The sequence below is a fragment of the Oncorhynchus keta genome, chromosome 28 (assembly GCF_023373465.1).
Source record: "Oncorhynchus keta strain PuntledgeMale-10-30-2019 chromosome 28, Oket_V2, whole genome shotgun sequence".
Classification (NCBI taxonomy): Eukaryota; Metazoa; Chordata; class Actinopteri; order Salmoniformes; family Salmonidae; genus Oncorhynchus; species Oncorhynchus keta.
The window spans coordinates 27,605,730-27,630,852 of NC_068448.1; the positions used below are offsets into that span (position 1 = coordinate 27,605,730).

Consider the following 25,123-nt stretch of genomic DNA (forward strand, 5'->3'; position numbering starts at 1 on the left):
AGGCATATCTGAATGCAAACCAGGAGTATGACAGAAGGCAGGCACTCCAAACTCCCCTCAGATGTTTTCTCTTTTCTCCTCCCTCCCACACTCCGTCCACCAGTGCTCTCTGGGACATTGAGACGGGCCAGCAGACGACCACATTCGCCGGCCACACTGGTGACGTCATGAGCCTGTCGCTGGCGCCCGACACCCGGCTGTTTGTGTCCGGGGCATGTGACGCCTCCGCAAAGCTCTGGGACATCAGAGAAGGAATGTGCCGACAGACCTTCACCGGACACGAGTCAGACATTAATGCCATCTGCGTAAGTCAATCACACCGCTGTTCAACCTACATTGCTACACCTCCATTCAAAACGGAGCCGCAAACTCTCACCTGTGATGCCAGTGTCTTTTGTCACCTGTGTTTCCGCTGCGGGCTGCCCACACCTGTGGTAGTCTTGCATTCAGACGTACAGACTTCAAAACAGACATTGTATACACACCAGCTTGTTAAATGGTGGTCTATATTTATGTCATGTGTATAAATGTGATTGTAGACATATCTATTGTCCATTGGCAACTTTAGTATGCGTGGTCACTTGGTCAATACCAAGTGCTTTACATTATGAAAGGTATCCTCATTACCAATGTATAGCACCCACCTTGGTGATGCTGTGGCAGCCATTATGTACTAGCTCATACAAACATACCGCATGTGTAGCGTTGAGGAATTTATCAGACCAAACCTCACTGTTTCTCCCCCTTCTTTCCCTCCCTCCAGTTCTTCCCCAACGGCAACGCCTTTGCCACGGGATCGGACGACGCCACCTGCAGGCTGTTTGACCTGCGCGCTGACCAGGAGCTGATGGTCTATTCCCACGACAACATCATCTGCGGCATCACCTCGGTGGCTTTCTCCAAGAGTGGCCGCCTGCTGCTCGCCGGCTACGATGACTTCAACTGCAACGTGTGGGACAGCCTCAAGGCTGACCGTGCAGGTGAATGCCGTGCAAGTGTGACGGGCTTAAAAAGTAACCTAACCAGAGGTCTAGAATCAGGTCCCCGTACTCCCCAATCCCATCCTTACTGGTTAGGGGGGAAACCACTAAACTGACTCTAGATCTAGAGCCAACTTCATCCTACTTTGAGGCGGCCATGATGACAAAAGTCGGGGGTACAGTGGCGGAGCAGTGGTCAAGCTACATTCTGACGGTTGTACACACCTATATTTGACGTCATCAGCACCTCCAGGTAGTGGAGCAGGGTGGAATGTGGCTGGTGCAGCCAGTGCTGGTGAAAAGGGGTGGGGTGTTGGAATGGACTAGATCTACTAGGTGTGGTTCTACTGTAGCAGGGATATTTTGACTCGGTACTGCTACCCCCTGCATATAGCCTCAGTATTGTTATTTTATTTTTGTTACTTTAAAAAAATGATTATTTAGTAAATATTTTCTTAACTGCATTGTTGGTTAAGGGCTTATTAGTAAGCATTCCACGGTAAGGTCTACCTACACCTGTTGTATTCGGTGCATGTGACAAAAAAATGTGAGGAGTACCTGAGATATTGATTTGGAGCATTTGGAGTATTACAGGAATGACTGGGGTCCTGTAGGTATCAGAGAACCGCAGGGTTACTTTAGTTGAGCACATCGGAGGTACCGTCTGGGGCCACACAGGGGTCGGTGTTGTAGCCAGACTAGTTCCTCAAGTACAGCAGGGATACTGCAGACATACAGCAATTCTGGGTATAGAGCAGATTGAGCTAGAGAATTCCAGATTCTCCACCTTTTTCCAGAATTGTGCACTTAGACTTCCCTTTGTGGAGTCAAAAGCATAAGACTGGTGTAAGCATTGGCTGGAGGGAATTTTCACCATTTGTTAAATCCATGACAGGGAGTGTGCAAGTGAAGGCTAGTTTGTACAGTAACAGGGTTTGTGGATGCAGCCCCTGCTGTTTCACCTGCTCCAGCAGCGGACGAGCTCCCACAGAGGTATGAATAGTTTAGTGCTTTTGACTGTGGTCTGGTTCCAAGGAGAAAGCGATGGGCTGGATCTGACACGCACGAAGTAACATTTGCTAATAACTTATTCTTCCATTTATACAATGCAATAGAACTCATACACAGAATTATAGACTAGCCAGGTCATTCATGGAATGATCTTTTAAGGGTTAAACTAAGTGAGCAGAGGACATGGTGTGGTGTTGGCTTGGTGTTGTGATATGATCTCATGGTCTGACCCTACTCTGTCCCTAGGTGTCCTGGCTGGACATGACAACCGTGTCAGCTGCTTGGGTGTGACCGATGATGGAATGGCCGTTGCAACAGGGTCCTGGGACAGCTTCCTCAAGATCTGGAACTAGATTCTGAAGGTAACTACACTTCACAGACGCCATCCCACCACAAGTATGCCTGACATGCTATGGCACTCTCCTCATCTCTCCCCATAAAGAACATTTAACTCCAGTTTAATTCACTTCACCTTATCCGAAGTTGTAGAATGTAAGTTTTGAGTCAAGTGCTGTTTTGCTCCAAATGTCTCTATTGAAGCTTAAAGTGTAACATGTGTATATTACTATGATTCTACTCTGAATATCATTTTTCAACTGGAAAAGTTCCAAAATATCTGGAGGTGGACTATAACTTATGTTCAAGTAAACATCTCAAGATGCCTTAAAGTAACACAGACCCTGTAAATTAAGACATGAATGCATGATTGACTTGAGTAGGAATGTAGTTGTACTTGCTCTTTTCCTGGGTGAAGAAATTTATTTTTTCCTAATTGTTTCATTATGCCCTATAGTTCCTCTACAGCTACATTGGTAACCAGAATGTGTTTACTCAGCTGAACACTGCAGATGCAGTGAAAATATATGAAAATATAATTATATTGAGTTGCTGTGTATTGTTTGTAATAACGCCAAGTAAAGGTGCCATGTAGTTGCATCGTATCCGTGCCACTTCGTAAAGTGGGTTGTCCTATTTGGGTTGAGCTGCCATGAGAATGCATTCTGTATCAGTTGATGGATAAAATTGGTTTCATGAGGGGACCATGTACCAGTGCAGTGTAACTTGGATAAAGATTGATCTCATCATCCTTACCTAATTGTATGAGTGGATGGAGTGTTGAGGTTGTGTAATAGACTATATATGCAAAATTATGTGTACAGCCTTCAAACAAGTAGATTTGGCTATTTCAGCCTCAGTTGCTGACTGACAGGTGTATAAAATCGAGCACACAGCCATGCAATTAACATAGACAAACATTGGCAGTAGAATGGCCTTACTGAAGAGCTCAGCTCCTCGAGTGATTAAGAGAAACAATGACTCAGCTACACAAGCTCACAGAACGTGACCACCGAGTGCTGAAGCATGTAGCATGTAAAAAATCTTCGGTCCTCGGTTGCAACACTCACTACTGAGTTTCAAACTGCCCCTGGAAATGTCATCTCTGTGGGTGACGAAGAGCACAGAATTTCATTATTTGCTGATTTATAAAAGCACATGTCTAAACCAAAGACCTCTGCAGTAATGGACATCATATCTGAATATGGTAACCTGTCAGGGAACAAAATTAACGTGGATAAATCCATGTCTATACCTTTGAATATCCCCTCTACAATCAACTGAGATATGATAACTCCATTCCAGCTGTCTGAAACAGGCTTGGAGTACTTGGGCATACATGTTACTCCAAATCTTAAAGACCTGTTCACTTCAAATTAAATGCCTTTGCTCACAAAGATTAAATAGGACCCGGTTAAGGCCTCCCGGGTGGCGCAGTGGTTAAGGGCGCTGTACTGCAGTGCCAGTTGTGCCATAAGAGACTCTGGGTTCGCGCCCAGGCTCTGTCGTAACTGGCCACGACCGGGAGGTCCGTGGGGCGACGCACAATTGGCCTAGCGTCGTCCGGGTTAGGGATGGCTTGGCCGGTAGGGATGTCCTTGTCTCGTCGCGCACCAGCGATGCCTGTGGCAGGCCGGGCGCAGTGCGCGCTAACCAAGGTTGCCAGGTGCACGGCGTTTCCTCCGACACATTGGTGCGGCTGGCTTCCGGGTTGGATAATATAATATAATATAATAATAATGCGCTCTGTGTTAAGAAGCAGTGCGGCTTGGTTGGGTTGTGTATCGGAGGACGCATGACTTTCAACCCTAGTCTTTCCCGAGCCCGACGGGAGTTGTAGCGATGAGACAAGATAGTAGCTACTAAAACAATTGGATACCACGAAACTGGGGAGAAAAAGGGGTAAAAAAATAAATAAAATAGGACCCGGTTAACTGATCTACCCTACCAAACTATTTTTGGCAGGATTAATGTTGTCAGGATGAACATCCTTCCTCGGCTAAATGATCTATTCTAAAATATCCCTTGGCATCTATCTCAGTCCTTTTTTTTTTCAGAAAAGGAATGCCAATATCTCTAAATATATCTAGAACAAGAAGAAACCTAGAACCTAATTTACCAAGTAAATTAAGCCTAAAGATTTAGGAGGGATCTCTTTGCCAAATCTGCAACTATATTACTGGTCTGTTCAGATCAAGCACATGATTAGTTGATACCTAGATTAGTTTGTACCCCCCCTCCCCCACAATAAGGAGTATTGAACTTCTGGACTGAAAGACGAAGGGTATTGCTGACTTTACGCCTTTTACTCAGGACACTCTTAAATCGTTCCAACACTGAGTTTCATTTATCCAACAGATTTTAAGTACCTACAATTTAGACACTTCAGAGGGTCAGAAGAAAGTCGATTTTAAACTACATTTTCAAATTATTGAAGTTCGGAAAGGTTTAATCTTCGACTTGTATTCTATTTTATTGAACAGAAGTGCCTCATCCTATGACTCGTTGAGACATGTTTGGGAGAAAGACATTGGACATGCATTCGGTGAGGAAGAATGGGCTTCTGTCTGCGAAAGGGTCTTCCCCAAATGCACCTCCATAAGCATACAAGAACTACATTTCAAATGTTTTCATTGAATCTACTTTACACCTGTCCGCCTTCAAAGAATGTTTTCCAATGCATCGCATTTGTTTCAAATGTAAACAGGATACTGGCACCTTCATGCACGTTTTTTGGTACTGTAGCAGAATCTAGTCTTATTGGAATGATATTCATTTACACATCCAGAAAATCTTGGGTAGACTTTGCTTTTTCGCTGAATTTATTGTAACATTGTGTTTGACCCTGACTCTGAACATCTGTTGAATACACTTGTTTACTTAGCAAAAAAATGTATATTGTTATTATGGTCCACACCTGAAGTACCATCTGTGAGAATGTGGCTTTCTCAAGCTTTTGCTATTCTACCCTAGAGAAACTTACCTTTGAGTTACATCAGAAGTCTGTTACATTTTGGAAAATCTAGTCTCCACATTGTTGTCCTGTAGAAAACCTCCCATAAATGGCCCATGTTATCATTGTGAAGTAAAATTTTGTTAACCATTTTTACTGCTTTTGGTATGTTTTGCTGTATCCTTATTCCTTTTGATTGTACTTAGTCTGTGGTATGCTTAGTTTGGTTGTTTGTAACCCCTGTTAAAAGAAAATAACATTCTAATAAAAAGATAATTACAAACTGCCTCTGGAAGCAATGTCAGCACAAAAACTGTTCATCTGGAATGGGTTTCCATGGCCAAGCAGCCACACATGCCTAAGATCACAATGAGCAATGCCAAGCGTCTGCTGGAGTGGTGTAAAGCTTGCTGCCATTGGACTCAGGAGCAGTGGAAACATACCATCTTGGCAGTCTGACGGATGAATCTCAGTTTGGCGGATGCCAGGTGAACGCTACCTTCCTGAATGGTTTGGTAGAAGAGGAATAATGGTCTGGGGCTTTTTTTTCATGGTCTGGGCTAGGCCTCTTAGTTCCAGTGATGGGAAATCTTAACGCTACAACATACAATGACATTTTAGACAATTCTGTGCTTCCAACTTTGTGGCAACATTTTGGGGAAGGCCCTCTCCTTTTTCATTATGGCAATACCCCCGTGCACAAAGCAAGGTCCATACAGAACGTTGACTGTGAGCCAGGCCTGACTGCCCGACAACATTGCCCGACCTCACAAATGCTCTTGTGGCTGAATCAAAGCAAATCCCCGCAGCAATGTTCCAGTGGAAAGCCTTCCCAGAAGAGTGGAAACTGTTATAGCAGCAAAGGGGGGGACCAACTCAATATTAATGCCCATGATTTTCGAATAAGGTGTTCGACAAGCAGGTGTCCAGATAGTTTTGGTAATTTAGTGTAGCACTGGATATCATATTCTCTAGTTTGAATATCTGCTGCCATCTGTGGGTGAACATGGGAAAATCACTCAAATCAAGTCTAGCTCAGTCTTAAACTGCTTGTTGGTTTGCAGCCATCCAGTTTATAGCTCACCGTTGACCAATCAGTTTGGTTTGATTCATTTTTAAGAGGTTAATTGTCTACAATGACTCTATACTTTTAGGAAGTACTTTTGTTGCAAATAACAATTTTGTTTCTCTTTGTCCTGTTTTCAGATGGCATCCGGACTCCAAAGTGGAGTGGAAGACCATTCCAACATAAAAATGTTAAATTTTCTTGCATATCCAATTTGATCAAAACACCACTATACTGACTCCCAACACCCCAAAAAACTACCAAGGGCAAAAATTCTCTCTCCTTATTTAAAATACCAGTTGTTTATCACTCAGCTAAAAAAGATGAGGAATTGCAGTGGTATGAAATGGAATGGGGAAGAAATTGTGCATTCCTCCTGGGACCATTTTCTGATATTGTGTTGAATGAAAATACATTCACCACCATGCAAATATCATCCATCTTCATTACAGGTTTGAGTGAAGGTCATTTACACAACGATGATCTAACTCTTGATAGATTTTTGGCCAGCCATGTTTATTTAATTTTTTCGGTCATGTTACTTTCCTCTTTTTCCCCCCCAGAACTAGATCAGTGGCCTCCTGTTGGTAAATTGAGGATCAAAAGCTTTGTTTTATCTCTTGGTCTTGATATATTTTAGAATCAAGTTTCGTAGATTTGAAATAAAAATTCATGATCATGTCATTTTAATCCAGCTTTATCACATCAGAAAAAAAGGCAAGCTTCAACAGGGAGTCCATGAGCCACCGACAGGGTCTGGCCATTCTGAATATTTAGTCCCAAGATTCTTTACTCAGTTTTGGGGGGTTTTCTGTCTAGTCAATAATTTTTTTTTTGCACATGCAGAATAATGTTTAAAGGAAAGTTAACTAACCAAGCACATGATATTTGTGATAATGAATGCTAATTTTTAAACAAATCAATTTTTTTTATTTACCCATTCTCTTCACCTTTTTGTTTGGTGACAATGTAGACTAGTGAAATGAAGAATCCCATCGGTTCACTTTATTTTATTTCTTTCTGTTGACTGTGGTTGGGACCGGTGATGTGATTTGGTTGGGTAGGGACGCCTCCACTTATACCCCGGTTTCTTTCCGGAGTTTCAAGAGGAACCCATTCTGTGCTTGGAAATGCAGTTACTACTCTGAACGAAATGTTGTATAAATCAATGTTTGAAAATAATGATATTGAAACTTTTTAAGTAAAAAAAATAAAAGAAAAGTTGTCTGCCATGGGTGGGTTAACTCTTAGGATCGCATGCTGTAGAATTGCTTAAAGAGGTGCATATGAACTAAGTCCTTTTGATGTTTTTCTTTTAAAGAAAATAACCTGTTAAATATATCATAATTACAATGGTATTTATATTGTTTTTGGCTAATCTGTGCATAAATAATTCAATTAAAATGTCAAAGCTATGCACTTGAGAGCAGCAAACACCATAACATAAACAGTTACCTGGTCTTATATCCATACTTGGGAAGGATTCCTTGATTTTAAAAGTAATCTAAACATTTAAAACACATATGCACGCACAGACACACAAATGGAACAAAGAAATGTTAATTTCTTGTGTAGCAAACAAATTCCAGTGACAAAAAAAACATTTTGTAACAAACAGGTTTTTTTCTGTCCTTTAATAAGAAAAAAGAAGGAACTTGCAGCATCTGAATGGCAGAATGTTCTGTACCCCTATCCTTGTAAACAGAGACTCTTTCTTTAGCAGTAGTGGCATTTTTTCCATTCTGTTTTCTCTGCGACATTCTGTACAAAAATGTTCTGTAATTGTGCGTTAGGCGTGGAGTTGGCAATGAAAAATAAAAAAAATATTACAAATGAATTTCCCTTCTCTCCATGAAATAACTAGATCTCTACACCCCCACTGTTCCCTTCTCACCTTTTTGTATTTAATTTTAGACAGTGTACAACTGAAAGCTGGATGCAAGATAGAATCTATAGTAAAATGCAGTTTGAGATGTTGCGAGTATAATTATTTGAGAAAATATGCTAGTTGAAATGTTTAGCAATGTTAGTTATTGTAACTACAAATAAAGTGATTTCTTTTACACTTAACTGTTGCTTTTTGCATGAGTTATTTACTATAGCAAACACTTATGCTGAACGATGTCTTCAGTGAAGTATTGTTTTAATGTAGTAATGAATTGAATGTCACCCAATCACCCTAACGTTGCTTCATCTCAAAGCTCCTATTAACACCATTTATAAATACATACACACTACACAGATGCATTTGTAATAATCACACAGGTAGTATTATACACTATAAAAAAGCTCATGGTTCCTTATAAGACCCTATAAGCCAGTGGCTCAAAGTGTTACCAAAACGTCACTTGTCTTAATTTTCCTATCAACGAGAGACTGCGTGACAACTCAGTAATGGGGATGGCATGCATTTAAAAAATATATATGTATGAATACTAAATATTGGAGTTCCATAGCTTGTCTAGTTTGGAAAAACGGATTTCTACCGGAGCTTAGTTATCACTAATTTAATTAATCAGCAAGGCTAATTGAGAACAAGTTCCCATTTAGAACTGCGACCTGGCCAAGATAAAGAAAAGCAGTGCGACACAAAGAACAGCACCGAGTTACACATGGAATGAACAAGAGGTTGACCGATTATGATTTCAACACCGATTCCGATTATTGGAGGACCAAAAAAGCAGATTTAATCGGACGATTTTTAAACATTTCATTTATAATAATGACAATTACAACAATACTGAATGAACACTTATTTTATTTGGCCACAAATAAATAATGAAACATGTTCAATTTGGTTTAAATAATGCAAAAACAACGTGTTGGAGAAGAAAGTAATATGTGCTATGTAAAAAAAAAAAAGCAAACGTTTAAGTTCCTTGCTCAGAACATAAGAACATATGACAGTTGGTGGTTCCTTTTAACATGAGACTTCAATAGTCCAAGGTAAGAGGTTTTAGTTAATATAGTATTTATAGGACTATTTATCTCTATACCATTTATTCTGCCCTTGAGTTGCGTTCCCATGCAAAACTAGACAGATAGCTAACAACTAAGTCTTCAATAAAACTCCCAAGGTGTGACTTTTCTTGAATGAATATATTGTAAACGTTTGTTGTGAAACTGCAAAATACAGAAAAGAATACACTTTAGTGTTCAATTCACACCGACATACTGTAGCTGTACATTAAACATTTGAAGTTGCATAAATACAAAGCACACGCTAAGGTACCATGCATCTGGCATGATGCCAAAACATATAGTTAATTGTTAACCATATGGTAATTGGCTCTTTTCATTACTCTAATAATGTATAACCATCTAGGTAGAATAACAAAGCATATTACACTAGAAACAGTAACAAAACTACAGTATTGTATATTTTACAATTTGTTTGCATGACGCATGAGCAAAGTAATACAGCTAAAGGCATTGCAATTTGTGAGTAAATGCAACCAACATTGATATGTAAGCAACTCTATCAATAACAAGATTATCATCATTAGCTAAATGCTTGAATCGAACTTACAAACAAATATTTTTCCAAGGCTGAAGCGTGACAAGAAATAACTACATTGAAAGACCTGCACCGTAGCGTTGTATGTCGCTGCTTCTATGCGTGCAAAACAAATTCTGTACTTCCTGTTTGCGTCGTCTTTCTAAGTACCAGAAAGCGCCCCTAGGGGGCAAATAACACCATTGAACACAATGAAAATCCAATTTAACCATTGTAATAAAATAATCTGTTACCTTCTAACAGGATGGCAGCACACTCCCCGCCTGGTATAATGAAATTGTGCCACTTTGAAATAAAACATATCAAGAAACAAATAATGTCCTTTCTATTTTTGTCTCTAGGATGCTTCAGAAAGAAGAACAACAATCTCTGAGATTGGTCTCAGAAACACCTTAGCCGCTCCTTGCTTGACAATTTTTAGTTCTACTTTCCTAACCTTTTTGTCAGTACTGGGAAAGGTTTTTACCACAAGCCCGACTGGCCAGTCATTTCTGTGTGCCTGACTGTCTTTCAATAAGACAACATCTCCCACTTTTACATTTGGCTTTTCTGCTGTCCATTTTCTGCGTCTCTGCAGCGTTGTCCGGTACTCCTGTCTCCACCTTTTCTAAAAGGTGTCAGCAAGACACTGGACTTGCTTCCACTGTTTTCCATGAAGGTCGTTCATGTTGAAGTATCCGGGAGGGGCTGAGGTAGCGCTGGTCTTTTGTATAAGTAACATTGAGGGTGTGAGAATGGTAGGCATGTCAGGGTCGGTTGATACTGACACTAAGGGTCTCGCATTGATTATTGCCATAATTTCAGACATAAGAGTGCTCAAGACCTCATGTGTGAGACGAGTGGAGCCCGTCTGAAACAGCATAGCATCAAGAATACGTCTGGCAACCCCAATGGGTCTCTCTCAAGAACCATCCATATGAGACGAGTGTGGAGGATTAAATATCCAAGTACATCCCTTATCTGAGAGGTATTTAGTCAGCGAAAAAACGCCTCAGCGCGTTGATGAAGCTGGATGTGGACATGGATTCGATAAGCTCGATATGGACTGCTCTAGTAGACATACATGTAAAGAGCACCGCCCAGTGCTTGGAGTCTGCACTACCACCTCTAGTGCGACGAGTTATGACATTCCATGGTCCAAACACATCAAGTCCAACGCTGGTGAATGGTGGTTCAGATGTGAGTCTGTCTGCAGGCAAGTCAGACATTTTTTGGTCAACTAACCTCCCTCTAACCTTGCGGCAGGTGACACACTTGTGAATGATACCAGAGACCAGACATTTGCTCCCAATAATCCAGAAGCCTGCTGCTCGAATAGCTCCATCTGAAAAATGACGGCCTTGGTGAGCCACTTGCTCGTGATAATGTCTTACCAGCAGAGTTGCAACATGATGTGTCCGTGGGATGATGAGAGGATGTTTTTCGTCTTGTAACATGTCGGCGGAGGATAAGCGGCCTCCCACCCTCAGCAACCCATCCTCATCAATCACTGGGTTCAGCTTTTTGACTGTACTTTGCTTTGGGAACTCTTTTCCTTTTTCAATGCATTTGAATTCCTCTCTGAAGGCTTCATGTTGCACACAGTGAATGATTGCTGTTTTGGCTTGTGACAACTCACTTGTACCGCATGGTTTATTACAGTCATGCCAGCCTCTGCAGCTGGTGTTGTCTGCACCTTCATGGAAGGATCTTGCAACATGAATGAGTCGTGCTGTGGCTCGATTGAGAGTTTTCCAGTTTGAGAACCTCTCAAAGCGATGAGAGCCGAGTTGAGCTCCAGAAACTTTAGAGGCAAAGACAGTGACCTCTGGTCGAATCTCTGCATCTGTGTGAGGCTCTACAAGGTCAGAATTGATGTTCTCAGGCTTACTCGAGTTTGTTTGGGTCAGGAACGGTGGACCTGAGAACCAACTAGTGTGTTTTAAGAGTGCAGCAAGTATGGGCCTGGTTGCATGGTCTGCTGGATTGCTGTCAGTGTTTATATAGCACCACTGATCTGGATGGGTAGACTTCCTGATGCGAGTTATCCTATTGGCAACATAAACATAGAATCTTTTGGTAACATTGTGGATGTAACCGAGAACTATCTTACTGTCTGTGTAGAACTTGGCTGCATGTATATCAATGTCAATTTCGTCTTTGATCAGTTCATACATCTCAACAGCTAACAAAGCCGCACACAGTTCTAGGCATGGGATAGTGTGGGCCGGACGAGGGGCCAATTTTGATTTCCCCATGACAAATCCAACATGGCATTGACCTTCCGAGTCAATAACTCTAAGGTAGGCTACCGCTCCTATGGCTACTGTAGAGGCATCCGAGAAGATGTGTCGCTCTCTTCTTTGAGTGGTAGACAAGGAGACTGGGATGTAGGTCCGCTGAATATTCATATGTTCCAACTCCATCAAAGATTCCTTCCACATTTTCCATTCCTCTTCTTTTTCTGTGGGAAGAGGGGCATCCCACTCACTCTGATCAGAAGAGAGTTCTCTGATTAAGGCTTTACCTTGCATTGTTATTGGAGCCACGAACCCAAGGGGGTCATAAAGACTATTCACTGTGGACAGGATGCCTCTCCGCGTAAAAGGCTTCTCATTGTGGGACACCTGGAATGAGAAACTGTCTGTTTCCAGGTTCCAGGAAAGTCCCAGACTCCGTTGAAAGGGGAGAGGATCCACTCCTAGGTCCAGATCTTTTAAGTCTTTCGCACAGTCCTCCATAGGGAAGGCTTCCATAACTGTTTTGCTATTGGATGCAATCTTGTGTAGTTTCATGTTGGACTCCGCCAACATTGCTTGTGTTTTTCTTAGAATGTTGACAGCTTCTTCTGTAGTAGCTACTGATGTCAGACCATCATCGACGTAGAAGTTCCTCACTACATATTGCTTGGGTTCTGACCCGTGTTCATTCTCACCCTGTAGCGCTGCTCGTCTCATGCAGTAGATGGCTACGGCTGGTGAAGGGCTGTTCCCAAATACATGGACTTTCATCCTGTACTCAGTTATGTTTCTATCTGGGTTGTTGTCTTCATACCAGAGAAACCTTAAGTAATCTCTGTGATCCTCACGTACAGCAAAACAGTAAAACATTTGTTGCACATCTGCTGTTAGTGCAATGCAATCCTTGCGGAAACGCATTAGGACACCCAAGAGTGTGTTGTTTAAGTCTGGACCACTGAGCAGAACATCGTTAAGTGACACGCCTTGACACTTAGCACTGGAGTCAAATACTACTCGTATTTGTTCAGGCTTTTGTGGATGGTAAACACCAAATATGGGAAGATACCAACGTTCTTCATCTCCCTCTAGTGGCTGTGAAGGTTCGGCTTGGTCGTTATCCAGCATCTTTTGCATGAAGTCAATAAAATGACGCTTCATGTCAGGCTTTTTGTCTAAAGTCCTGCGAAGTGATGTGAGACGGTTCATGGCCTGCTCCCTGTTATTAGGAAGGCGACGTCTAGTGGGGCGAAAGGGTAGTGGAGCCACCCAGTTGTTTCCATCATCCTGGAAAACCTGTTTGTCCATAATGTCCAAGAAGGCTTTGTCCTCCACTGATGGTGCTGGTTTATCATCGTCTTGTGTTTTGTCGAACACGGAACATCCCAGGCTGTCTGTGTTCACAGTTGTGATTGGATCTCTCGAGTGCACTGTAGAGGGAGAGATGTGTTTCTGAGCTACGCTGTTGTAGTTCTCTTTTACCTGGATGATGTCCGGGCAAGGGATCAGATAGGATGTGCGACCATTTTGAAGTATGTTTGTCCTGAACACGTTAACATTGGCTGGTCGGTGAGCCGTTCCCAGACAGACCTCACCCACAATGACCCACCCGAGGCCGAGTCGCTGTGCATAAGGAGTGTCGTGGGGCCCATTGATTTGCTCTCGTACCTTGTGTACCCTTAAGATGTCTCGTCCTAAGAGTAGGAGGATGGGAGCGTCTGGGTCCACAGCTGGAATTCTGTCCATAACTGGTTGCAGATGGGGATGATGATACGCAATGTCGGGGGAGGGAATCTCCATCCTATCGTCTGGCATCATATCACACTCTATCAGAGTAGGGAGAGTGAGCTGCATGTGTCCATCTATAGACTCCACCATGAAGTTGACGGCTCTCCTGCCTGAAGTCTCTGTTACCCCAGAACATGTCTTCATGGTGTATGGAGCAGAGTTGTCATTGATGTTGAAGAGACTGAAAAACTCTGTCTTGGCCAGAGATTTGTTACTCTGTTCATCAAGCACTACATACTTTTTGACAGCTTTCTCTCTTTTCCCAGCCAGATAAGCTTTGACTAGGCATATTTTTTAACATGATCTTGGATTGACTGCCTCACCACAGATCTCTGTACACTTTGAGGTGACAGATAGAAGAGCATCGTCACCTTGCTCCCCGCCATGCTCTGTCTCTGCTGTAGCGGTGTCTGTATTTGTAGGGGCTGGGCCTGGATGCAGAGCAGCAAGATGCCTGTCGCTGTCGCACTCAGAGCACTTGATTGAAACCTTACAGTCTTTAGCTCTGTGCTGAGTTGACCCACAACATCGGAAACAAATGCCATTGTCTTTGAGATATGATTTGCGCTCATCTAGAGTTTTGTATCTAAACCCACAACACTTTTTAAGAGGATGAGGCTTGTTATGTATTGGGCAGTGACGGTCAGGGTTTTCAACCTTTGTCTTACTGGGTTTGGTTTGGTGGTCTGAGGCCTCAGATGACACATCTGTCTTGTATACAGTCACGGTTGTCTTGCTGCTGTACCTGGCAGGTTTCTCACTTTTCATGGACACCTGGTTAGTTGAGGTGTAGAGGGTGAAGCTGGGGTCATTTCTAATTTTCGCCTGGTTCCTGATGAATCTCGAGAAGAACGAGAATGGTGGGAATGCTACCCGATAGTCCTCCTTATATTTGGATCCCTGTGCTATCCATTTTTCTTGTAAACTGAATGGAAGTTTCTCTACAATAGGGTTTACCCCCTGAGATGTGTCCAGATAAGCGAGGCCTGGAAGGTACCCTTCTACTTTAGCACACTCCAGTTCGAGAAGAATGTCACCTAGTTCTCTTAGTTTGTGATTGTCTTTGTTAGCCAGTTTTGGAAAATCATCAATTTTCTTCAACAGTGCATTCTCGATCACTTCGGGTGTACCATAGCACTCTTCTAGTCATTGCCAGACCATGTTAAGTCCTGCTGTTGCGTTGAAAATATGGACAGATCTAATTCTGTTTGCTTGCTCAGATGACTCTGCCCCTAGCCACTTGGTAATTAGATCTAACTCTTCCCTGGCTGATAAATTCAAGTCTCTGGTCGCATTGAGAAAGGATGCTTTCCATGCCCAATAATTTTCAGGGCGATCATCAAACTTCAGGAGTCCGGAACTCACCATCTCACGTCGTAGGAGGTACTTGATGAGGTCTGGTGCCACTTGTGACTCAGGGAAGTTGTGTGTGTGACTGGAAGTGGGCTTGCTTTCCATTTCCAACATGCTGCTGTTCATTTCTTTTGAACGGAGAGTCTCTGCTCATGTTCTGTTGTTTGCTACTTTCTGGATTATGGCATGTAGCTGGGTCAACACTAAGCTCTTGTTTCTCCACTTCAAATGGAAGTTCAGCAAAGTAGGGCCGAGCATGTTGTTGCACATACTCACATGTACGTTGGACTGGACTTAACTTCTTGCGTCGAGCCATCCCGGATCCGGTATCGTGACTACAGCCTCAAGCTCATTACGATAACGCAACATTAACTATTCATGAAAATCACAAATGAAATGAAATGAATCTATTTGCTCTCAAGCTTAGCCTTTTGTTAACACCACTGTCATCTCAGATTTTCAAAATATGCTTCTCAACCATTGCAAAACAAGCATTTGTGTAACAGTATTGATGGCTAACGTAGCATTTAGCATTAGCATTCAGCATGCAACATTTTCCACAAAAACCATAAAAGCATTCAAATAAAATAATTTACCTTTGAAGAACTTCAGATGTTTTCAATGAGGAGACTCTCAGATAGCAAATGTTCAGTTTTTCCTGAAAGATTATTTGTTTAGGACAAATCGCTCCGTTTTCTGCGTCACGTTTAGCTACGAAAAAAACCCTGTATCCAGGATTGTGTAAATCTATCAGCAAGTACATTAGCATAACACAACGTTAACTATTCATGAAAATCGCAAATGAAATGAAATTAATCCATTTGCTCTCAAGCTTAGCCTTTTGTTAACAACACTGTCATCTCAGATTTTCAAAATATGCTTCTCAACCATAGCTAAACAAGTATTTGTGTAACAGTATTGATGGCTAACATACCATTTAGCATTAGCATTCAGCATGCAACATTTTCCACAAAAACCATAAAAGCATTCAAATAAAATCATTTACCTTTGAAGAACTTCAGATGTTTTCAATGAGGAGACTCTGTTAGCCTGTTACTCCTACCCCCTACTTTTTCAAACATTCTGTTAAAAATCGCGCAACATTTCAGCGCCCTGCTACTCATGCCAGGAATATAGTATATGCATATGATTAGTATGTGTGGATAGAAAACACCCAGACGTTTATAAAACTGTTTAAATCACGGCTGTGACTATAACAGAACGTGCGTTTCATCGAAAAGTGCAGGAAAATCTGATCACTGAAAATGGGAAAATATATCCATGCGCCACTTCAACCCATTGTTAAACGTGAACCACATTAAATGGGGCCGAGGTTGCAATACCTACAGCTTCCACACGATGTCAACAGTCTTGTCATTTGCCTACGATTTGTTTCTTGGTCAAACAGACACAAGGCAGCGCAGTTCTTCCGGTCTCCGACCGGATATTTTGGTTGAGATTTACCTGGACATTATTTCCAGACGTACAGCTATAGAATATACATCGCCTCGTGATCAATTTGATCGCTTATTAACGTTTACTAATACCTAAAGTTGCACTACAAAAGTATTTCAAAGTGTTTTGTGAAAGTTTATCGTCAACTTTTTTAATTAAAAAAGACGTTACGTTATAAAACGCAATTTTTTTCGTTGATCACACAGTCTTCATAGATCGATATCTAGGCTATATATGGACCGATTTAATCGAAAAAAAGACCCAATAGTGATGTTTATGGGACATCTAGGAGTGCCAACAAAGAAGATGGTCAAAGGTAATGAATGTTTTATATTTTATTTCTGCGTTTTGTGTAGCGCCGACTATGCTAATTATTTTGTTTACGTCCCCTGCGGGTCTTTTGGGGTGTTACATGCTATCAGATAATAGCTTCTCATGCTTTTGCCAAAAAGCATTTTAAAAATCTGACTTGTTGCCTGGATTCACAACGAGTGTAGCTTTAATTCAGTACCCTGCATGTGTATTTTAATGAACGTTTGAGTTTTAACGAGTGCTATTAGCATTTAGCGTAGCGCATTTGCATTTCCAGATGTCTAGATGGGACGCCTGCGTGTCAGGTAGGAGCAAGAGGTTAAATAGCAAATGTTCCGTTTTTACAAAAAATATTATTTGTGTCGACTAATCGCTCCGTTTTGTTTCATTGCGTTTGGGTAAGGAAAAAATAATAAAAATAAGTAATTAAAACGCGAACTTTTTTCCAAATTAACTCCATAATATCGACAGAAACATGGCAAACGGTGTTTAGAATCAATCCTCAAGGTGTTTTTCACATATCTATCGACGATAAAATCCATTGTGGCAGTTTACTTTCAATTCTGAAGAAATGGAACGCGCATGGACTTACTGATTATGCACACAGGACACCGGGCGGGACACCAGGTAAATGTAGTCTCTTATGGTCAATCTTCCAATGATATGCCTACAAACACGTCACAATGCTGCAGACACCTCGGGGAATATACAGAAAGCGCACGCTCATTCCTGGCGCATTCACAGCCATATAAGGAGACATTGGAACACAGCGCCTTCAGAATCCGGGGCATTTCCTGTATGAAACATCATCTTGGTTTCGCCTGTTGCATTAGTTCTGGGGCACGCACAGATAATATCTTTGCAGTTTTGGAGACGTCAGAGTTGTGTCTTTCCAAGGCTGTCAATTCCATGCATAGTCGAGCATCTTTTCGTGACAAAATATTGCGCTTAAAACGGGCACGTCTTTTTATCCAATAATGACACAGCGCCCCTATAGGTTCAAGAGGTTAAGGGCTGTGTCCCTGTGTCTCGTTCTTGGCGAAGCTCTCTGCGTTCTGATCGTACAACTTCTTCAAAGGCTGCAGCTTCAGCCAACGCAGCAGCAGCTGCTCTCTCAACTTGGAGAACATATAAACTTGCCTCGAGGTCAGCTTTTTGCTTCAACAAGCTGGCCTCTATTTCTGCCTTTTGTTTCATCACAGAAGCTTCCTTCTCAGCATAAGAGACTTGTGCGCGTGCTGCGTCCGCCTTGGCGCGTGCTTTGATGGCTGCAGAACTCGCCATTGAGGATCTGCTTGACTGTTTTGATGACCTTGATCTTGTAGATTGAGACTTGGTCCCAATGTGCTGAAGAGGCTCTTCCATCTCTCTCTGTTGAACACCTGGCTCTGGTTGTTGCATCGTAGACTGCTGGTCTTCCCTAGGATAAGAGGCTTTGTTGGCTGATGAACGTAGAAACATAACCACCGTGTGCAGTTATTCTTGTGCTTGAGCCCGCTGTGATTATGTTTTTTTCACTATTCTGCCCTTGAGTTGCGTTCCCATGCAAAACTAGACAGATAGCTAACAACTAAGTCTTCAATAAAACTCCCAAGGCGTGACTTTTCTTGAATTAATATATTGTAAACGTTTATGTTGTGAAACTGCAAAATACAGAAAAGAATATACTTTAGTATTCAATTCACACCGACATACTGTAGCTGTACATTAAACATTTGAAGTTGCATAAATACAAAGCACGCGTTAAGGTATCATGCGTCTGGCATGATGCCAAACCATATAGTTAATTGTTAACCATATGGTAATTGGCTCCTTTCATTACTCTAATAATGTATAACCATCTAGGTAGAATAACAAAGCATATTACACTAGAAACATTAACAAAACTACAGTATTGTATATTTTACAATTCGTTTGCATGACGCATGAGCAAAGTAATACAGCTAACGACATACATTAAAGGCATTGCAATTTGTGAGTAAATGCAACCAACATTGATATGTAAGCAACTCTATCAATAACAAGATTATCATCATTAGCTAAATGCTTGAATCGAACTCACAAACAAATATTTTTCCAAGGCTGAAGCGTAACAAGAAATAACTACATTGAAAGACCTGCACCGTAGCGTTGTTTGTAGCTGCTTCTATGCGTGCAAAACAAATTCTGTACTTCCTGTTTGCGTCGTCTTTCTAAGTACCAGAAAGCGCCACTAGGGGGCAAATAACACCATTGAACACAATGAAAATCCAATTTAACAATTGTAATAAAATAATCTGTTACCTTCTAACAGGATGGCAGCACACCATTTGTATTTCATATACCTTTGACTATTGGATGTTCTTATAGGCACTGTAGTATTGCCAGTGTAACAGTATAGCTTCCGTCCCCCTCTTCGCCCCGACCTGGGCTCGAACCAGGAACACATCGACAACAGCCACACTCGAAGCATCGTTACCCATCGCTGCAAGGGGAATAACTACTCCAAATCCAAAAGCGAGTGACGTTTGAAACAGTATTAGCGCACACCCAGCTAACTAGCTAGCCATTCCACATTGGTTACACCAGTCATTAGGCTGATAGGCTTGAAGTCAAACAGCGCTGTTTTTGCGAAGAGCTGGTGGCAAAACGCACGAAAGTGCTGTTTGAATGAATGATTATGGGCCTGCTGCTGCTCACTCAGACTGCTCTATCAAAACAGACTTAATTATAACATAACACAAAGAAATACGAGCCTTTGGTCATTAATATGGTCGAATCCGGAAACTATAATTTCGAAAACAAAACGTTTATTATTTCAGTGAAATACGGAACCGTCCGGTATTTTATCTAACGGGTGGCATCCCTAAGTCTAAATATTCTTGTTACATTGTATAACCTTCAATGTTATGTCATAATTAGTTCGCAATGAGCCAGGCAGCCCAAACTGTTGCATATACCGACTCTGCGTGCAATGAACACAAGATAAATGACAATTCACCTGGTTAATATTGCCTGCTAAACTGGATTAGTAGTTACAACTAGTGATTATGATTGATTGTTTTTTATAAGATAAGTTTAATGCTAGCTAGCAATTTACCTTGGCTTCTACTGCATTCGCGTAACAGGCAGGCTACTGGTGGAGTGCAATGGTTAGACGTTGGACTAGTTAACTGTACCGCTGCAAGATTGGATCCCCTGAGCTGACAAGGTGAAAATCTGTCGTTCTGCCCCTGAACAAGGCATTTAACACACCGTTCCTAGGCCGTCATTGAAAATAAGAATGTGTTCTTAATCGACTTGCCTAGTTAAATAAAATTATTTTTTTTTATTGTAAAAAAAAAAGAAAAAGAATCGGCGCACAAAAATACCAATTTCCGATTGTTATGAAAACTTGAAATCAGCCCTAATTAATCGGCCATTCCGATTAATCGGTGGACCTCTAGAATGAACAAACATACAATCAATAACAGGGAGGTAAGGCAAAAATAGTCCATAGTGGTGAAATAATTACAATTTAGCAATAAAACACGAGTGATAGATGTGCAAAAGATGAATGTGCAAGTAGAGATACTGGGGTGCAAAGAAGCAAAATAAAATAGATGACAGTATGGTGATCAGGTAGTTGGATGGGCTATTTACAGATGCAGTGATCTGTGAGGGAGAGGGCCTCCCGAGTGGTGCAGTGGTTAAGGGTGCTGTACTGCAGCGCCAGCTGTGCCACCAGAGACTCTGGGTTCATTCCCAGGCTCTGTCGTAACCGACCGGGAGGTCGAGTAGAGTGTAGGAGGCTATTTTGTAAATGACATCGCCAAAGTCAAGGATCAGCAGGATAGTCAGTTTTACGAGGGTATGTTTGGCAGCATGATTGAAGGATGCTTTTTTGCGAAATAGGAAGCAAATTCTAGATGTAATTTTGGATTGGAGATGCTTAATGTGAGTATGGAAGGATAGTTTACAGTCTAACCATGGCGGTTATGATATCGTTTAGGATCTTGAGCGTGGCTGAGGTGCACCCATGACCAGCTCGGAAACCAGATTGCATAGCGGAGAAGGTACAGTGGGAGTCGAAATGTTCGGTGATCTGTTTGTTAACTTGGCTTTCGAAGACCTTAGAAAGGCAGGGTAGGATAGATATAGGTCTGCAGCAGTTTGGGTCTAGAGTGTCTCCCCCTTTGAAGAGGGGGATGACCGCGGCAGCTTTCCAATCTTTGGGGATCTCAGAAATAGAGGTTGAACAGGCTAGTAATAGGGGTTGCAGCAATTTCGGTGGATCATTTTAGAAAGAGATGGTCCAGATTGTCTAGCCCGGCTGATTTGTAGGGGTCCAGATTTTGCAGCTCATCAGCCATCTGGATTTGGGTGGGGGAGGCTTGGGCAAATTGCTGTGGTGAGTGTGGGGCTGTTGACCGGGGAAGGGGTAGCCAGGTGGAAAGCATGGCCAGCCATAGAAAAATGCTTATTGAAATTCTCAATTATCGTGGATTTATCGGTGGTGACAGTGTTTCCTAGTCTCAGTGCAGTGGTCAGCTGAGAGGAGGTGCTCTTATTCTCCATGGACTTTAGTGTCCCAGAACTTTTGGGACTTTGTGCTACAGGATGCAAATTTCTGTTTGAAAAAGCTAGCCTTTGCTTTCCTAACTGCCTGTATATATTGGTTCCTAACTTCCCTGAATAGTTGCATATCACAGGGGCTATTTGATGCTAATGCAGTACGCCACAGGATGTTTTTGTGCTGGTCAAGGGCAGTCAAGTCTGGAGTGAACCAAGGGCTATATCTGTTCCTTGTTCTAAATTTTTTGAACTGGGCATGCTTATTTAAGATGGTGAGGAAAGCATTTTTAAAGAATAACCAGGCATCCTCTACTGATGGAATGAGGTCAATATCCTTCCAGGATACCCGGGCCAGGTCGATTAGAAAGGTCTGCTCGCTGAAGTGTTTAAAGGGAGCGTTTGACAGTGATGAGGGGTGGTCGTTTGACCGAAGACCCATTACGGACGCAGGCAATGAGGCAGTGACCGCTGAGATCCTGGTTGAAGACAGCAGAGGTGTATTTGGAGGGCAGGTTGATTAGGATGATATCTATAAGGGTGCCCGTGTATACGGATTTGGGGTTGTACCTGGTAGGTTCATTGATCATTTGTGTGAGATTGAGGGTATCAAGTTTAGATTGTAGGATGGCCGGGGTGTTAAGCATGTCCCAGTTTAGGTCACCTAACAGCATGAGCTCTGAAGATAGATGGGGGGCAATCAATTCACATATGGTGTCCAGGGCACAGCTGGGGGCAGAAGGTGATCTATATGCAAGCAGCAACGGTGAGAGACTTGTTTCTGATTTTTAAAAGTAGAAGCTCAAATTGTTTGGGCACAGACCTGTATCGTAAGACAGAACTATGCTGGCTATCTCTGCAGTAGACTGCAACTCTGCACCCTTTGGCAGTTCTATCTTGTCAGAAAATGTTACTAGTTATGGATGGAAATTTCAGGGTTTTTGGTGGCTTTCCTAAGCCAGGATTCAGACACGGCTAGGACATCCGGGTTGGCAGAGTGTGCTAAAGCAGTGAATAAAACAAACTTAGGGAGGAGTCGTCTAATGTTAACACGGATGAAACCAAGGCTTTTACAGTTACAGAAGTCAACAAATGAGAGCGCCTGGGGAATGGGAGTGGAGCTAGGCACTGCAGGTCCTGGAGTAACCTCTACATCACCAGAGGAACAGAGTAGGAGTAGGATAAGGTTACGGCTAAATGCTATAAGAACTGGTCATCTAGTACGTTCGGAACAGAGGGTGAATAGAGCAGGTTTATGGGCACGGTAGAATAGATTCAAGGCATAATGTACAAAGGTATGGTAGGATGTGAATACAGTGGAGGTAAACCTAGGCATTGAGTGACGATGAGAGGTATTGACTCTAGAGACACCATTTAAACTAGGTGAGGTCACCGCACATGTGGGAGGTGGAACAAAAGGGTTAGCTTAGGCATATTGAGCAGGGCTGGAGGCTCTACAGTGAAATAAGACAATCACTAATCAAAACAGCAATGGACAAGGCATATTGCCATTAGGGAGAGGCATGCGTAGCCGAGTGATCATAGGGTCCTCTGAGTAGCTAGGCGGGTTGGAGACACGGCGATTCAGACAGGTAGGGGGCCGAGGCTCGCAGAAGGGCCTTGGAGGGACGTCGCGACGGAAGCCCCCTCGTGCGGTTATGTCGGCAGACCAGTCGTGATGGACCAACAGGGCTCCGTGTAGTAAAAGGGTCCAGGCCAATTGGCAAATAGGTATAGTAGCCCAAGAAATTGGATGATGGACCTCTTCAGCTACCAGTCCGATATGCTCTAGACAGCTAGCGGGCCCGCGGCTAGCAGATGGGCATTCAGGGGACGTCGAGATGGAGGAGCCTGTTGAAAAATGTAAGGCTCAATTACTATAATTATATGTTTGTCATCTCCAACCAAACGACCATAGCTCAACTAGCAGCAAGATGGCGGTATTATTACTTTTAAGATGAATGACAAACATAAAATTAATATCGCAATTTTGCGGCCGGTTGGGCTATGGTCGCTTGGTTGGAGATGACAAACAAATAATTATTGTTTTTATTTAAACAGGGAAGTCCCATTGAGAGCAAGGCCTCTTTTTACAAGGGAGCCCTGCACACAATCATACAAATTCACAATATTTACAATTCCAACGCCATAAAAACAAATTTACAAAAATATATATACTTAAAAGTAAATTAGAAAGGTTATATATAACCCAACCAAACAGAAGAAAGTGGACTGTGGCTCAAGAAACGCAAGATGACGTCAGTAATTACAGTATAATCAGAAAACGCTAGACAGTTTGACATGCTGCCAGCCAGGAAGCAGAAGGCTAACTAGATATACTATACATCTATCCTAAACAAGCGAAACTTGTGAGTTAGCTAGATAGAACACTCACGGAGAGGCTCTAATCCAACACCATTACGGCCAACATTTTTCGTGGCAACTCAGAACGCTACCTTTGAAGGCGTTGATGTAGGTAGCTAGCTAACGTTAGCCATCAACGTCAGACACGCTAACTAGCACTTAAAAGTTCGCCTGGATAGCGTTAGCGTTTCATCGTTGTTGTCTTATTATAGCTCAGTGGTTATAATTACTAGATAGCATATTGTGTGTTGCTGTTACACTACTAGCTATCTTATTTGAGCTATTTATTTAAACAGGGAGTCACTATTGAGAAGGGAGCTCTGCATATACAATTTCATAAGACAAAATCATGTACAGTATAAAACAGCACAACACACATATATTCAAAAACAATTACATTCCTCAAAAAGGTCCCCAATCAATAAATTGCCAGAGCGGCATCAGAACATACAATTGTGATGTTGGTTAAAGCTAGGCAACTAACGCTGGCTAGCTTACGTTATGAGATGCACTGCCGCTGGTACTAGCCAAGTGTCAGACCAGTGGTCAGTCTCTTATTAGAAGAGCGTTAGATAACTAGAGGCGACAGGTAGTTTAGCGGTACGCGGAAAAATCTCAACAACAACTGCTTCCCGGGCGCACATGACATGGACGTCAATTAAGGCAGCCCCCCCCCCTCTGATTCAGATGGGTTGGGTTAAATGCGGAAGCCATATTTCGGTTGAACGCATTCAGTTGTGCAACTGGCTAGGTATCACCTTTCCTTTACTAACTAACTAGCTAGCAAGCTGTCTAGGTTAATATGAAATAGTTAACCTTAGTTATCATAGCTAATATAATATTTTGTACAATATTTTACTGGCTAACAAAAACACACAAATAAATGACTCTGGCTGTAGTTAGATAACTTAGTGCTAAAGGAATTACATAATGATAATGCCCAGTTAGTAAGACTACATTCATGGGTAATATAATCTGCACAGTGTTTCTGTGCAATAACTTGAGCCTCCATACTTGCAGATGCAAGCCCAATGTATTTTCAAATGTTTGTCACATGCCACTGACTAGATGCTTTGTAAATGTTGCACATACTGTACAAAGAAGACCAAGTGCACAAGTGTATCTTACATGAGTACTACTCTGACCATGCATTCTAAGCTAGCCACAGTATCGTTTGGGGTTTCTGTCAACACTAACCCAAAGCTAAACCTTATAGACTCATAAGCATTTAAAGTAACCCTG

General features: G+C 42.1%; 1 protein-coding gene and 1 long non-coding RNA gene across 4 annotated transcripts in view; one reads left to right on the forward strand and one right to left on the reverse strand.

The window, feature by feature from the left end:
- LOC118360933 (guanine nucleotide-binding protein G(I)/G(S)/G(T) subunit beta-1) overlaps positions 1-8,416 on the forward strand; it is a 47,249-nt gene extending 38,833 nt beyond the window's left edge. For 2 of the 3 annotated variants that reach the window (XM_035740509.2, XM_035740511.2), the window contains exons 8-11: positions 104-305; positions 764-980; positions 2,238-2,353; positions 6,487-8,416. In XM_035740509.2, coding sequence (XP_035596402.2) covers positions 104-305; positions 764-980; positions 2,238-2,344 — 526 coding nt within the window. In that variant the 3' untranslated portion in view covers positions 2,345-2,353; positions 6,487-8,416. Of the gene's footprint in view, positions 1-103; positions 306-763; positions 981-2,237; positions 2,354-4,810; positions 5,564-6,486 lie in introns of those variants that run through there. The other variant, XM_035740510.2, reaches the window with a different exon arrangement.
- Positions 8,417-9,787: 1,371 nt separating this feature from the next.
- LOC127912775 (uncharacterized) lies at positions 9,788-24,511 on the reverse strand. Its single transcript, XR_008083350.1, has 3 exons — positions 24,380-24,511; positions 19,105-23,368; positions 9,788-9,930 (listed from the first exon to the last, which is right to left on the reverse strand). It is a non-coding gene; the product is annotated as an uncharacterized LOC127912775 (long non-coding RNA).
- Positions 24,512-25,123: the final 612 nt, after the last annotated feature.